General features: G+C 36.0%; 1 protein-coding gene across 1 annotated transcript in view; it reads right to left on the minus strand.

Moving 5' to 3' along the window:
* Positions 1 to 533: 533 nt before the first annotated feature.
* The window catches only part of TSNAX (translin associated factor X), a 33,386-nt gene continuing 19,415 nt past the window's right edge, over positions 534 to 14,504 (minus strand). Inside the window, exons 5-6 of the mRNA XM_045877826.2 lie at positions 6,113 to 6,240; positions 534 to 2,387 (exon numbers count right to left, since the gene is read on the minus strand). Of these exons, the coding sequence (XP_045733782.1) occupies positions 2,010 to 2,387; positions 6,113 to 6,240 (506 nt within the window). The 3' untranslated portion in view covers positions 534 to 2,009. The remainder of the gene's footprint in view (positions 2,388 to 6,112; positions 6,241 to 14,504) is intronic.

Raw genomic sequence — 14,504 nt, forward strand, 5'->3', positions numbered from 1 at the left:
TTTATAGTAAAGATGAAAAACATTACGACAGATGATGCTATCAGAGCAAGTATTTTAAAACTGAGGGACATTCAGATATACTTAGAGATCTTCTACTATGTGTGGTCTAACACCCACCATATTAGTATGATACGCAATGTGGAAATGTATCAACAGCAATGGCACCAATCCACCTGTAGTAAATACTGTTGACTGCCTACCCAAAAGGCCATTTTCCCCTCCTCCTATGATGACAATGCCCTAACTCGGTTTCTTGTGTTTGCCCTTATCCTCTCAGAAAAAAGGTATCTTGAGCCATCAAAGTGATCTCCTTCTCCTTTCCACTAACTGCTTTAGAAAGATGAGAATGTTACCCAGTTTGGGTCAATGATTGATGTAAAGAGATGTCCTTCCTGAAATTCTCCCTACCTCTGGACTTACTTTAAGAAATAATAAATCTCCACATTAAGCTACTCTACATTAGGTTTCCTATTTAGCCCAAAAATTCTAGAACCATTAAGTATGTCTCAATATGATCAAAAAATAAGCTTAACTTTTATCTTTTAATATTTTATTTAAAGACTTCAGTTTTAAACATCTGTAAGACATTCATCAATCCATTTATTATTTTACTTTTAACATTATAAATTTAACTTCAAGTGGCAAAGAAACAAAAATATGTAATGAGACTATATTTTAGCAATGCCTTCAAATAGGGAAACCAAACAACTTACTACCACCAAAACAAACCAGCCAACCTAATTTATTAGGCATGTCTACGTTTCATTTTCCTTTACATGATATGTATATATATATTTTTTTTTTTGAAAATTTCATTTTCAAAGAATCAGCCCTTGCAAACAGAGCAAGTCTTTCCACAAATAAAATCCAGTATCTAGATTCTTAAAACTCAAAACCAAATGGAAACGTCTGGTTGTCAGCCAACAGTGTCATGCTCAAGTCAGTTTCATATCACAGGGAATAATCTATAACTAATTTCAGTCGGCAAATTCCAATTCTAAGTATTACTAGAGACTACCATTGTTATTCCCAACTGTTGACAATTGTTTTATTGCTGAATTGTACATGATAAATTTTCTTTGGCAACTTTTTATACTATCAAGTAACACAACTGGACAACTATTAAGGTTTGAATTAACTATTTTAAAAATTTCAAACTTCATTATAATTATTTAAATGTAATTTCTTATAGATGCATCTATAAGAAACATGCCTAATGTAATATAATGACAACAAAAGAATTGCTAAATAATCATTAGTAAAAGCTTTTCAGATCTATGTACAATTATATAGTTGAACTCAAACACCAGTGAAAATATTATAACGTTAGCTCCAATTCACTATCAGACTTTCTGTGATAAAGGATAAAAATTAAATGTAAAAACTAAAGTCTGGGTGTCTGTCAATTTTTCTGGAAGGCTCTTTTAAATGAATTCAAATTGGCCTAAAAATTGGCCAGAATATAATATGAATTCTCACTAATATACCTCATAAAATTAAGCCTATTGATAACTTAATACTTTTTAATTTGTGTTCTATAGAAAAGCCTATATTGGAGGCTTGGCAAAATATTACCAAGAAATTTAAACAGGAAGCTCAAGTCCAGATGTATAACTAAGACATCTTTTCTATATATAACAAAATCACCCACTTAAATTATAAATGGCTTCCACTAAATATTACCACGCCAAACTTCACACAATGTAAATTAAAATAGGTATGGTAGAAAGTGCACTCTTAAGCATGTTCACATTACAAAGATAAATGATGAAACTTAGCCAGCAAAAATTGAAATAGGCATATATGCAAACATTTGTATGCAAACTTTCATGAGTAAGATATAAGAAATGATTCATCTCCATAATTTATGTACAGCTTGTTTACAATTTAAAACAAGTACAAACAACTGAAAACATTTCTACGTAAAAGCCACAATAAAGTCAAATGAAATACTAAATAACAGTCTTACAAACTGGTCTCTCAAGAGAATAACCACCAAGTATGGTATTCTAAGAAATGCCCTCTTCTTGATCAATCATTTCTGTTTTAACTGAAAAGACATCTGCCAGCATATGTTTTGGAATTTCTGAACCTCTGACTTTCAAGGCATAACAAGCATTCTCCACTTTGGCCAGACTTTGTTTCAGGGTATACAACTTCTTAGAAACCTCATAAGGTCCAGTATTGCCAATGAATGAGAACCCATCATAAACCTGACGTAAAAACTGGCTCACTTCAAAGGGGGTGTCAATGTCCCCATTCCCCACACTGTTAATACACATCCGCATCAACTCTCCAGTTAAATCAGCCACTCCCAGCAGGTAATCAACAGGTGTGATTTTCAGTCTCCAAGTACCAAACTGCTTATCCTGTGCATCAGAGGAGGGCTGGTAAAGAAAACACACACACACAAAGAAAATACAACGTGAAAAAGAGTGAATATGCATGTATTTATTATAAGGTACAAAATCAAAAGCAGATCAGTCATACTAATCTCTAAATAAAAAGTCTTTTTTGTTTAATGACCATTTGGGATGTTACAAGAAGAATTCATGCCCTGGGTAGAAAGTTGAAGTAAATGACTTCAAGATAATTTTGTAATCTAATATACTGTATCATTTTAAAATTAACTATTCCCAACTTCACTTGACATACAAAGTAAAATTAAAACATTCTTTAAAAAAGCCTAATGACTTTATTGCATGACAGTCACTTACTTATTTAAATGACAAATCAGAAACCCTCCAGGTTTGTGATCCACTCATGTTTTCCTAAGTCATTTAGTCCCTTTCTGGCCTCTTCCATCCCCACTTAGCACTGACCACCATGATTTACTACTCTTTTGCTACATCCTCCTCAGTTCCTTTAGACTCCTTTGTTGTTGTTTTTTTCTGCACCTGCCCAACAAAGACACAAACCTGAATTGCTGTTAAAACCTACTCATGCTAGCGCTTTATTCAAGTGGCTGAGTACCACCAAACTAAAAAAAAAAAAAAGAAAAGTAATCACAACTATACAGAGTTGGTACTGCTACAAATACTCACCAATCCCTTTTACTTATTCCTATAGTTCTCTCTCCTGTCTCTTCAAACACTACTCCAAACATTTACCACTCTCTTCAGCCCCCTACACAATCCCAAATCTCTCCACTCTCAGTAGACAATCTGACCTTGTCTACTTTCACTGACCTGGCCATTTGCCAGATCACCTGGCACAAGCTCTCTGAATGACCTTATCCTACAAAACAAAACAAAATAAAAAAAACTTATTTATGTCCACATCCATCTTTACCTTCTATCCTCCAGTCTCAGATGATGAGTTGTCCCTCCTCTTGTTTGAGGTTAACTCTTCCAAATGACCTTGACCCATCTCCTCCCACCTCTTCCAGGACCTTGCTTCATAAGGTGTATGCCCTTGGGCAAGTTATTTCATCTCTCTAAAACCTCAGTTTCCTCATCTGTAAAATGGGATAACAGTACCTACCTCAGAGGTTTATTTTAAGGATGAGATAACATTTACCAAGTTCTTGGCATAATGCCCACACAGAGTAAATACTCAATAAATGTTAGCTGCTATCACCGTCACCATCACGTCCATCTCCTCTCTCCACATCAACTTTTCCCTCTCTCTACTGCAGCCTTTCTGGAAGAGGAGAGGCCTACATTATTATTAAAAGTCTGTATGAGACATAGCTGGGTGAGGTTGCAATCACACTGGAAGACATTTTAGGTAGAGAGAACTGCAAAGGTGTGCAGGTGAGAACGGTGTTGTGTATTTGAGGAACTCATGAGTTATTTCCTTGGGTAAAGTTTAAAATGAGTAGTAGTATAGGATGACTCTAGAAAGAAAGTACATTAAGGAAGGTGAACTTTACCTATGGGTAACAGACAGTCACTGAGAATTAAGCAAGGAAATGACAGAGTCAAAGTTAGGTTTTATTAACATCACTCAATATCGTTGGACTCTTCAGAGACCATCTGGTCTAATCCTTTCAGTGTAGATATAAAAAGTGAGGTCCAAGAATGCAGTAGGTAATAGAGCTAGTTAATGACAGAACCAAGTAAGTACCCAAAGTCAGCTTCCTAATTTTTCTGATGCCTTTGAAACAACATCATGACATAAAACTACCTGTTTTATTTTTATTAACTGTTAGGAGAACTGTCATCTTTTTAGAAAGGGTAGATGTATTTTAGACTGCATTTTATAGGTTGTTTATAAAAATAACTTTGGCTTAAGCAAATATTAATGTTCTTTGTTTCTATCATTAGACAGAAAGAGTTCCCTGGTTATGACTAAGAAGTTGATTTTAGAGAAAAAAGCATGTTAAAAATTTAACAAATTTCAACTAATTGTCAAGGAAATAAATTCTGCTTTACTGATAATGTGTATTAGAAATTAGATAAAAGAAAATTACTTGAAATGCAATTTTTCAAGATGTGTCTGAAGTATTTAGGGGTGAAATATCATGGCATCTATAACTGACTTTAAAGTAGTATAGTGAAAAGTATTTTGATAAAGCAAGTATGGCAAAATATTAACAATTATTGAATCCAGGTAGTGGGTACATGGGTGTCTATATGTTACTATTCTCTCTACTTTTCTGTATGTTTGAAATTTTTCCTAGTAAAACATTTTTAAAAATTTAAATGGTCTTGACAATATTCTCAGTAGGCAAGTCAGAACAAAATACCTTCCCCTATCAAATTCCCAGAATTTTTAGCACCAAGAATCTTTAGCACTAAAAGGAAAAATTATTTATGAATGCGGTCTTAATTTGAAAGTATATATGAATTTTTATGACACCATAATCTTTGAATAATTTACTACCTAAATCCTGAGAACAATGCATTTACTCTCAGTTTTTCTTTACATTTTGCCCTGATATTTCCATTTTGAATTGAAAGAGGGTGTGGTAACTTCTCTAATATATTTAAGAAGCAAGATCAAATAGGCTTACTTTCTTTCCATAACTCAATCTTCCCTAAATAAATAAAAAATCTAAAGGAATTTTACTTCTCAAAAATGAATGTCCTCCGTAATGAACTTCATATAATTTTAAAAACTGAGAAAGTTATATTTGTCATGCCAAATTAAGTCTGACCTTTCAATGTTAACATTTTAGTTAATACTCAAGAAAACATTATTTCTACAGCTTCCTCCATCTTCTGCCTGACCATCCTGGCTGAGTAATGTTTAAAAAAGTAATAAAAAATTATGAAAAATTAAGATAGGAAAAACTGTCCAATTGTATCCTTAAGTGTACTGGTATCTCAGGAAGTATCAAATAGTCAAAATCTCACCTTTTGTTGCCTGAATATTACATACTGAAACCCAGGGAAAAAACTGTATTTATTTAAAAGTCAAACTGCAAAAGTTGCTCTTTTCTTAATTCAGAACAGCTACATAATTTCCAGATACAAGCTTTATGAATTTAGTAAGTGATTAACAGCTCTCCCTATATAGTAACAATTTTATATTAACTTTTATAAAGACAACTAGTGAGCACTTACATGTCATATTCTATACACTGCCTAATTTAAAACTCTGAAATCAAATCCTATAAAACACTCCTTTGAGGTAGATACTTGGTGCAGGGGTTTCTGTAGCATACTTTGAGAAATACTGGCAGAGTGGACAAGGGCACTGGCTTAGATTTCAAAACACCTGGTTTCAAAGTTTAGCTGTCACCCTTAATTAGTTGTGTGGCTTTTGATAAGTTATTTCAACTCTCTAAAGCCTGTTTCCTACTCTGTAAAATGAGGGTGACAATTCTTACCTCATACGGTTAATAAAAAAACTAAATGAGATAGTGCTTACAAAGGGCACATTGTAAATAACACAATAAAACCAAAAGCTGACTTATCAGTAATCACTTAGCAGTGCTTTAGATAATAGTATTATTTTCCCCCAACATTGCCACAGTTATTCTTGTTCCATCCACTAGCAAAAATTTTTAAAAGGCCATTTCCTTAGCTGGGTAACTATGAAACCACACTTTAGAAAGGATGCTGCCATCTCAATATTCTCAGCATTGTTAGCCAGCAAATCTCCCACCATCACTATACTGTTATATAAATTATGTAATACATGTGAAATGATTTTAAATTCTTACGGTCTTATTTTCTTTTCCATATTCTTCTGTTGTAAATATCAATTGTTTATTAATTTCATCCATACTGATAAGTGATCGTGTTTTGATGAAGTGTTGAAAAGAGACAGCCTCCACATATTCCTGCAGTCCTGAAATACCAACCAAGAAAATTACTAAGGAACAACCATTGAATTAGTCAGACTGTCATTAATAAAGAACTTCAAATTGCTCATCACCTAGCTCAACAAGAGCTTAATGGAGCGGCACCTGGGTGGCTCAGTCAGTTAAGTGTCCGACTCTTTGATTTCGGCTCAGGTTCTGATCTCACAGTTGTGAGATCCAGCTCTGCATCAGGCTCTGCGCTCAGTGTGGAGTCTGCTTCAGATTCTCTCTTCCTCTCCCTCCCACTCGCTCTCTCTCTCTCTCTCTCAAATAAATAATTTTTTTTAAAGCTTAATGGATGTTGAGTATAATGGTAACACTGGATTCAATACTTAGACTACAAAGAATTACTTGGGGTAGATGGTAAGGATTAGTACCGAACACAACAAACATTTCTGTGACTGAACTTTATAGACAGCTCAAATACAAATGTATTCAAGCTCTTTCTACTTCATGAATCATTAGTCTTAAAATTCTACTCTCTTTCTACGGAGAAACATCAAAGATATTTGGAAAAAAAACTGTTTAAAGAATTTAAGAAAATGCTATTATAAAAAGTCTTTAAGGCTTTAACAGAAACTATACAGTGGGTTATTTTTTGCTCCCTGAAGCAGCAAAACAGATAATGATTTAATCAAACAAGGCATAAAATTAAATATCATTTGGATCTTTCTTGAAATTTTAATAGGCAGAAAGCACTATATAATACAGAATTAAGTGTCAAAATACTGTTTTTCTCCTCCTACTCCAGAATGGATCTAAGAATAGGTAACTCTTTTCTGCTTTAGTAATTTAAGTTTAAAAAAACAAACAAAAACCTAATGAGCAATACAATTTTGTACCAGATCTAAGTTCTACAAAATTAACACTGAAATAAAAACAAATTTTGGTAAAGGTCAAAAATAGTGCTATAAATACTTGTTCAAGTGTTTTAAAACAACTAAAGTCTCTAGCCACAATTTTCAATGTTATTTTACTATGACATAATCTATAAGATGGTATTTATAGGGAAAAATATTTCTTAAAATGACTGTTATGATTGTTGGGAAACTTCGTGTTCTTTGTAAACGTTTTGTTTTAAAAACAAGAAGAGGAGAATGAATTCTGAGTACAGAAAGAAAATCAGAACTGAGTAGAATCATCACACTCAAGCTGTCTCTCTAACACTTCTTGTGAAGAGCCCCCCCAGTGCTGACACTCAAAGTCAGGCTTGGCAGCAACATTGCCAGACTCACCCCACTGTGGTATCATCACATCAAATGCCACGTAAGGGTCAAAGAAACAAAGGGAAGTAGATGACCTGGTTTTGATAGCAGTAAGAGGAAACTACTAAATGAAAATATCCTGACTCATTTTGAGCCACAGTGATGTTAACGCAAGGTCAGAAATCGGTGCCGTCAGCTGACAGAACAGGACATGATAGAATAGGACACTGTTTCATAAACCATAGCATGCTGAGAAATGAAACAATAAAGTTAAGTTTAACAGAACAGATAACATCTTTTACATTTACAATAAAAAATATTTGTGTAAAATTTTAGTTTTAAGAATAGGTGACCACCCAGTTCTCTTTCCCAAAGACAATCTGTACTTCTCATTTCCTTCCAGAAATAACTTCGTGCACACAAAAGGGAAGAACAAAACCTAAGGACCACTCATTGCATCTCTGAATATGCTCTACCATGGTCAGCTCTTATGAATGGGCTAAACAGAAGATATGTGCACAAAGATTTACATACAAGGGTATTCATCATTATCATCATTACAGCAAAAAAGTAGAAAAAGTTTTTTGTTTTTTTTTTTAAGATTTTATTTATTTATTCATGAGAGAGAGAGAGAGGCAGAGGGAGAAGCAGGCTCCCAAGGAGCAGGGAGCCCGATGCGGGACTCGATCCCAGGACCCTCAGGTCATGACCTGAGCCGAAGGCAGACGCTTAACCGTCTGAGCCACCCAGGCGCCCAGAAAAAGTTTAAAAGATCAATAATTGATGTCACTTGTCAATTTACTGTCTCTCATCTCCACTATTTCATTTTTTTAATTTTTTTAAGATTTTATGTATTTATTTGACAGAGAGAGAGCGAGAGAGGGAACACAAACAGGGCGAGTGGGAGAGGGAGAAGCAGGCTCCCCCGCTGAGCAGGGAGCCAGATGCGGGGCTCGATCCCAGGACCCTGGGATCATGACCTGAGCAGAAGGCAGGTCTTTGGAAAAGCTTAAAGACTAAGCCACCCAGGCGCCCCTCAGCTCCACTATTTCAGATAATGGAGGTGGACTTTAAAACGTTTCAGCTGGCACAATATTAAACTTTGTTGGCAGAGAGCACTGTTAGGAAAGCAAAGGAGGAAAAAGCTCTCTTCCCTGTTGTGTGTCCCTCCTAGCAGCCTCCTCCATGGGAGCAACCAGCTGCTTGAGGCGGCCAGTAGCACACGGCATTTCCTTGAGTGTGGCTTCCCAGTGAGCAGACTTCTCCGCCATTCAATGGGCCATGCCTTCAAGGGGGTGAGGGGTATACCCTTCTGGATTTGCTCCTTTCTTAGATGCCCTGCCTTAACTCTGGGGTAGTGGCTGCTCCCTCTGAGATTCCTATACTTTTTAGAATATACTTTTCCTCTTATCAGGTAATCCCTTACACAGTTCATTCTTTACATTAAACTTACACTATTCAAATTACTGTGCAGCTTGTTTCCTGTTGGACCCTGACGAATACAATAGGGAATTAGGAAAATAAATAATTATATTATTTCTTCTTTACCCCTATCACTATAGAGGAGGTATTCTATCTTTTGAGGCCAGTCACTATACCTATAATCAGGATTAAGATGCAATCCCAGCAGGAAGCTTAAAATGGATTCTCCCTTCAATGTTCCACCTTATGTTCTCTATCTGATCCTAATGGTCAATATTCAAACATGCTCAGATCTCTCCCATCTATTGGTCTTCTTTCCTCCCAACTATTGCCCCATCTCTCTTTTCCCCTTCAGAGCTAAATTTCTTGAAGTAGCTGGCTACAACATTCCTCAATAACCTTACCTCGTACTTCTCAACCTACTTCATCCTACCCTGAGCCTATCTCTACACCACAACAGCTCTCACAAAGATTATACTATTTAATAAGGTTAAGGGACATTTTTTTCGGTCTCAATCTTAGCAGCAGTCAGCATTCTGACCACTTTAAAGGAGGAATTCTTTGGGTCTTTTTTAAGATTTATTATTTATTTATTTGAGAGACAGAGAGAACACATGGATGAGCAGGGGGGAGGGGAAGAGGTTGGAAAAGCAGACTCCGCACTGAGCAGGGGGCCCCACAGGGGACCTGATCCCAGGACCCCAGGATCATGACCTGAGCCAAAGGCAGACACTTAACCGACTGAGCCACCCAGGGACCCCAGGAGGAATTCTTTAAGCAAGTTTCCCTTTGGTCCCTTTGATAGCATCATCTCCTGATTTCCCTTTTTTTCCACCTCTCTGGACAGATCTTCTTACTCTCTGCCTCTATTAGTCCCCAGCTCTCTCAAATTCACCTACACTTGGCTTCAATTACCCCTGCCATCCCTCAATTTTACATCTCTGGCTTAGAGTCACATATATTCAAATACATACTTGACAATCCCATCAGAGGGACCTCAAAATCAACATGTCCAACAATGAATTCACAATCTTCCTTCCAAATGCAGTCCCCCTCTTTGTTTTGCCAATTCTAAGGCCTTCCCTGCATCCACTTTTTGACTTCTTCTCATCCATTCTCACACCACTGAATGTTTGTCTTTTTAATAAAGAACTATCCCATCACTCCTCTGCTTAAAGCCCAAATGCTTTCCATGGCTCTCAGAATACAGAGCAAAATCATTAACATGGCTTAATAAGACATGCTTAATTTCATCCCCCACCTACATCAGCCTCAACTAGTGCTATAGGCAAGTTATAACTCACAAAAGGTTAAATTTCAAAGATGGGTACACAAACCCATATTTGTGTAATGTCAGAATTGTTCTTAAAATCCTTAAAAACAAAAGTACAAGACTTGTATGTAGTCTACAATACGAATTTTCCGTTAGTATAAATCACTACTTCAATATTTTAGGTATAACCTGTCCCCAAATTCCTACAGCTGGCTTACCTTTCAGGGCCATGTTAAGCAAAAATAGCAGTACTTTAAATGTTAGAATCAAACACAAGTGGCAAGGTTCTTGTTCTACACGTGTTAATTGATAGGGATGGGAGAGAGCATAAGAACGGTGACTGTATCATGTATCAACTGAAGGTGGCAACATAAATTTTCCTGAACCTTCAAGCTAAGGTTTACATTGCCAAGCAATCATTATCTTGGATTAATGGGTATAAGCCAATGTAAGCTTGAAATTGGAGGATAATCACATCTATACACATATAATCTCAAGCTGATTTGATAGTCAAGGTATGAATTCCAATGGGCAATTCAAGGTAGAAGATATCAGAAATGAGGTTATCTCTTAAACTGAACCAGCCTACTCTCTATTCTCCTATGGCAATACTGTGCGTAATGATTAATCTGTCAATTTGGCTTGCTTATGGTGATTACTTGTTTGGTCAAACATCAGTCCAGATATGGCTGTGAAAATATTTTTTTAAATGTGATTAATATTTAAATCAATAAATCTGAATAAAGCAGGTTACCCTCCATAATGAGGGTGAGGAGAGGTTGAAGGTCTTAAGAATAAAGAATAAGGTTTCCCAAAGCAGCAGCAATTCTGCCCCACAACTGCAACAGGCTGTACTTCCAGCCTGCAGATTTCAGATTCAAGACTGCAACATCAACTCCTTACTGAAATTCCAGTCTGCCAGTCTATTCTGGAAATTTCATATTTGCTAGCCCCCAAAATCACAAGAGCCAATTCTTTAAAATACATAAATCAATCCCTCACTCGCTCTCTCTGTCCTGCTTCTCTGGAGAATCTCGACTGTGAAATGGCAGAATGGCATACCTGGTAAGGCAGAATGCTTTCGCCAAATGCACGTAACATAAGTGTGTATATAACACAAAACTTCTGTCATCTCTCCTTCCCCTTCTGTACCCTATCATTTTCAGTTCCTCATCTATACTGTGCCCTCTCTCTTGCTTCAAGGGATCTTATATGCTGTTCCCTCAGCATCATTCCATGCTCTCCTCACTCCTTCACCTAATAAACTCTTACTAATCCTTTCAAGTTCCATGAAATGTCATCTTCTGAAGAAACTGCCCGACACCACCCCATTCTAAGCCAAACCCTTATTATATGTTCTCCTAGTACCATATGCCCTTCCTTTATAGCACTAATCAAAGGTGTGTTTAAATGATGTAAAATTCCTTATCTAATGTCTAGCACTGATCCCTTGCTAGGAAGGCAATACCTTGACTACCTTGCTCATAGTTATACCCCTAGTGGCTAATATGTCTTGAGCAAACAGGCAGAAAAACATGATTAAATGAGGTAGGTCCATTTTTTAGAAACTATTTAGTAATTTTATTTTAAATTATGTTTTATGAGAACATTCAATCAAGAGAAAAATGCCCATTTTGAAAAAAACACAAAATATAAATAATTAAAATATATATAATTATAAATTTTTTAAAAAACCAATGGGAAATAGGGAAAACGTGCTACTTAAAACAACATCAAAAGGATTCTAACCACCTCAGCTCTCTAAGCAAAGTGGCTTAAATCATTCTAGTGGGAACAAATATTGCTGTATTATAAACACTGGCAAGGGCAAATCCTAAGGACTTGATCCTGTTCAAGACTGAAATTCCAGAGGCACCTGGGTAGCTCAGTTGTTAAGCGTCTGCCTTCAGCTCAGGTCATGATCCCAGGGTCCTGGGATCAAGCCCCGCATCGCATCGGGCTCCCTGCTCAGCAGGAAGCCTGCTTCTCCCTCTCGCACTCCCCCTGCTTATATTCCCTCTCTCACTGTCTCTCTGTCAAATAAATAAATAAAATCTTTAAAAAAAAAAAAAAAAAGACTGAAATTCCAGGACCTACTTCATGATGCAGAAAGCAGCCCAGAGTAGATGTCCCTTTGTTTAAGATTCCTGTAAGGACTGTTGGGACATCCAAGGGTAGAAATGGACCTAAATTCAGAACAGGGACCATACAGTTGAAATGCTTTCCATAATCAAAGAAAAATAATTTTAAGTTCCAGAGTTCAACTATGGAGGGAGAGAGGGACAAACCGTGAATACAGCAAACCAGTATTATAAAAACTATTCCTGAATCTTAATGAACTTTATTTAACCAAGAAGCTATCCACAGGAGAACATATGGTAAAACAATATTCCTCTGTGAATGGAAAAAAATATTTGGCTGAATTCATTAGTTGTCCAATTATTTTATCCAGTTGAGCCAATCCAAAGCATGGAAAACAGTTCCAGTGAATACATTCTTAAAATGATTTGTAGTTAATAAAATCAACTAAGTACAACCAACTTCCATGTCTGCCCCTCACTTGTAAAACAGAAGTACTAGACACAATGATCTCTATGGTAATTTTCAAATTCAGAATGGTAGGAACTATTCTTCCTACTGAAACATCAGAAAAAAAAAAATCCGTTTAGTGAAACTAAACGATATGGCAACTAAATAGGAACGTCACTTGCTTCTGGAACAAAGCACTGCTGAATGACACAGAAATTAATAGTATGCTTTTGCTAAAGTGTTTGCATTCTTACAAATAAATGCATATGAAGTAGTATTTAACTCAACAAACAAGGTAAAAACATAAAACTTACCATTTTAAGTGGATATTTTTAAGTGCATAGTTCCATGGCATTCATTCACACTACTGTACAACCATCACAACCATCTATTTCCAGAACTGTTATTTTACAAAACTGAAACTCTATAACCATTAAACAACCTCTCAATCCCCTTTCCCTCAAGCCCCTAACAACCAGGATTCTATTTTCAGTCTCTGGATTTGACTACTCTATGTACCTCATAGAAGGGGAATCGTACAGTATTTATCCTTTTGTGATCGGCTTACTTCGGTTAGCACAATGCCCTCAGGGTTCATCCATGTTGTAGATTGTGTCAGAATTTTCTTCCTTTTTGAGGCTGTAGAGTATTCCATGATACGGACATATGACATTTTGTTTATCCATTCATCCATCAATGGACACTTAGGTCGCTTCCACCTTTTGGTAGAATATTGCGAATAATGCTGCTATGAACATGAGTATACAAATATCTGCTCAAATCCCTGCTTTTAATTGTTTTTGCATGTATACTAGAAGCCTCCAACAAGACTTTTTAAAAATATAAATAAAATATGAGTAGTAGCTTACTAAGTCCCGAGTGTCAGTTATATGTAAGATAATGTATCTGGTACTTTACATCCGTCTTTTTCATGTACATTATAACCTTACATGACTGTATTACTATTCTTCCTTTATAGATGAACTGAGGCTCACAGACATTGAGAAATTAAGAAATTCACCCATGTCACAAAGTAAAAAAACATATCTAATTCAAAAGTTCATGTTCTTCCTACCTTACCTGCTTCTTTACATTCAATTCCACATAAAACATAATCACTTTTAATCACTTTTTCTCCCACTAAATCCCCAGTTCAGCTATTCTCCGTGCTTTGTTCAACTTTATTCTCTAGTCTCTCATACCATACTTTCATGACTCCATGCTATTCTGCGCCTAAACTGCCTTCTCTCAAATCTTTTTCTACCTGTAAAAAAAGTTTAAATGTTCTGATATGACCAGTCAAGGCATCACTCGTTTCTCCATACCCATTACATAAAACTTAAACATCAGCTAAATGTTTCAGCGAGCTCTGAGTTATGAACACCTATTTTTTGCACCACAGAGTTTTGAAGGAAAAGGACGCCTTTACAACTGTCTCCTTTCACCACCCCCAAAAGTACCTTGAGAAGAGACTCAAATGTTTAGTAAATTCTTTAAAATAATTTCCCCAGTTCTTCCTCACTGGTTTTATGAAACTATAAGTGCTTTGATAAAAATATTTTAAAATCTGGTATTCAAATGTTCAGAATAATCTAATTATACTTAATTTATAGTACTCTGGATTTAAGTCCATTAAGAGAGAAATATTCTTACAAGATTAAAGTTCAAACTGATGAAGTTCAGAATTAGAGGTCCTAAAGTTATCTTATTTATTTTTTATGGGAGAAAAAAGAGGGTACAGAACAACAGCCCTCAAAATTCATCTGTGGTGTCAGTCTATTTTAATATGGATGCCTGTCAAACATTGCATTTTCAAGCATAT

Source organism: Mirounga angustirostris, unplaced genomic scaffold (genome assembly GCF_029215605.1).
Source record: "Mirounga angustirostris isolate CCGP_5_RB_7025 unplaced genomic scaffold, mMirAng1.0.hap1 SCAF_6, whole genome shotgun sequence".
Taxonomy (NCBI): domain Eukaryota; kingdom Metazoa; phylum Chordata; class Mammalia; order Carnivora; family Phocidae; genus Mirounga; species Mirounga angustirostris.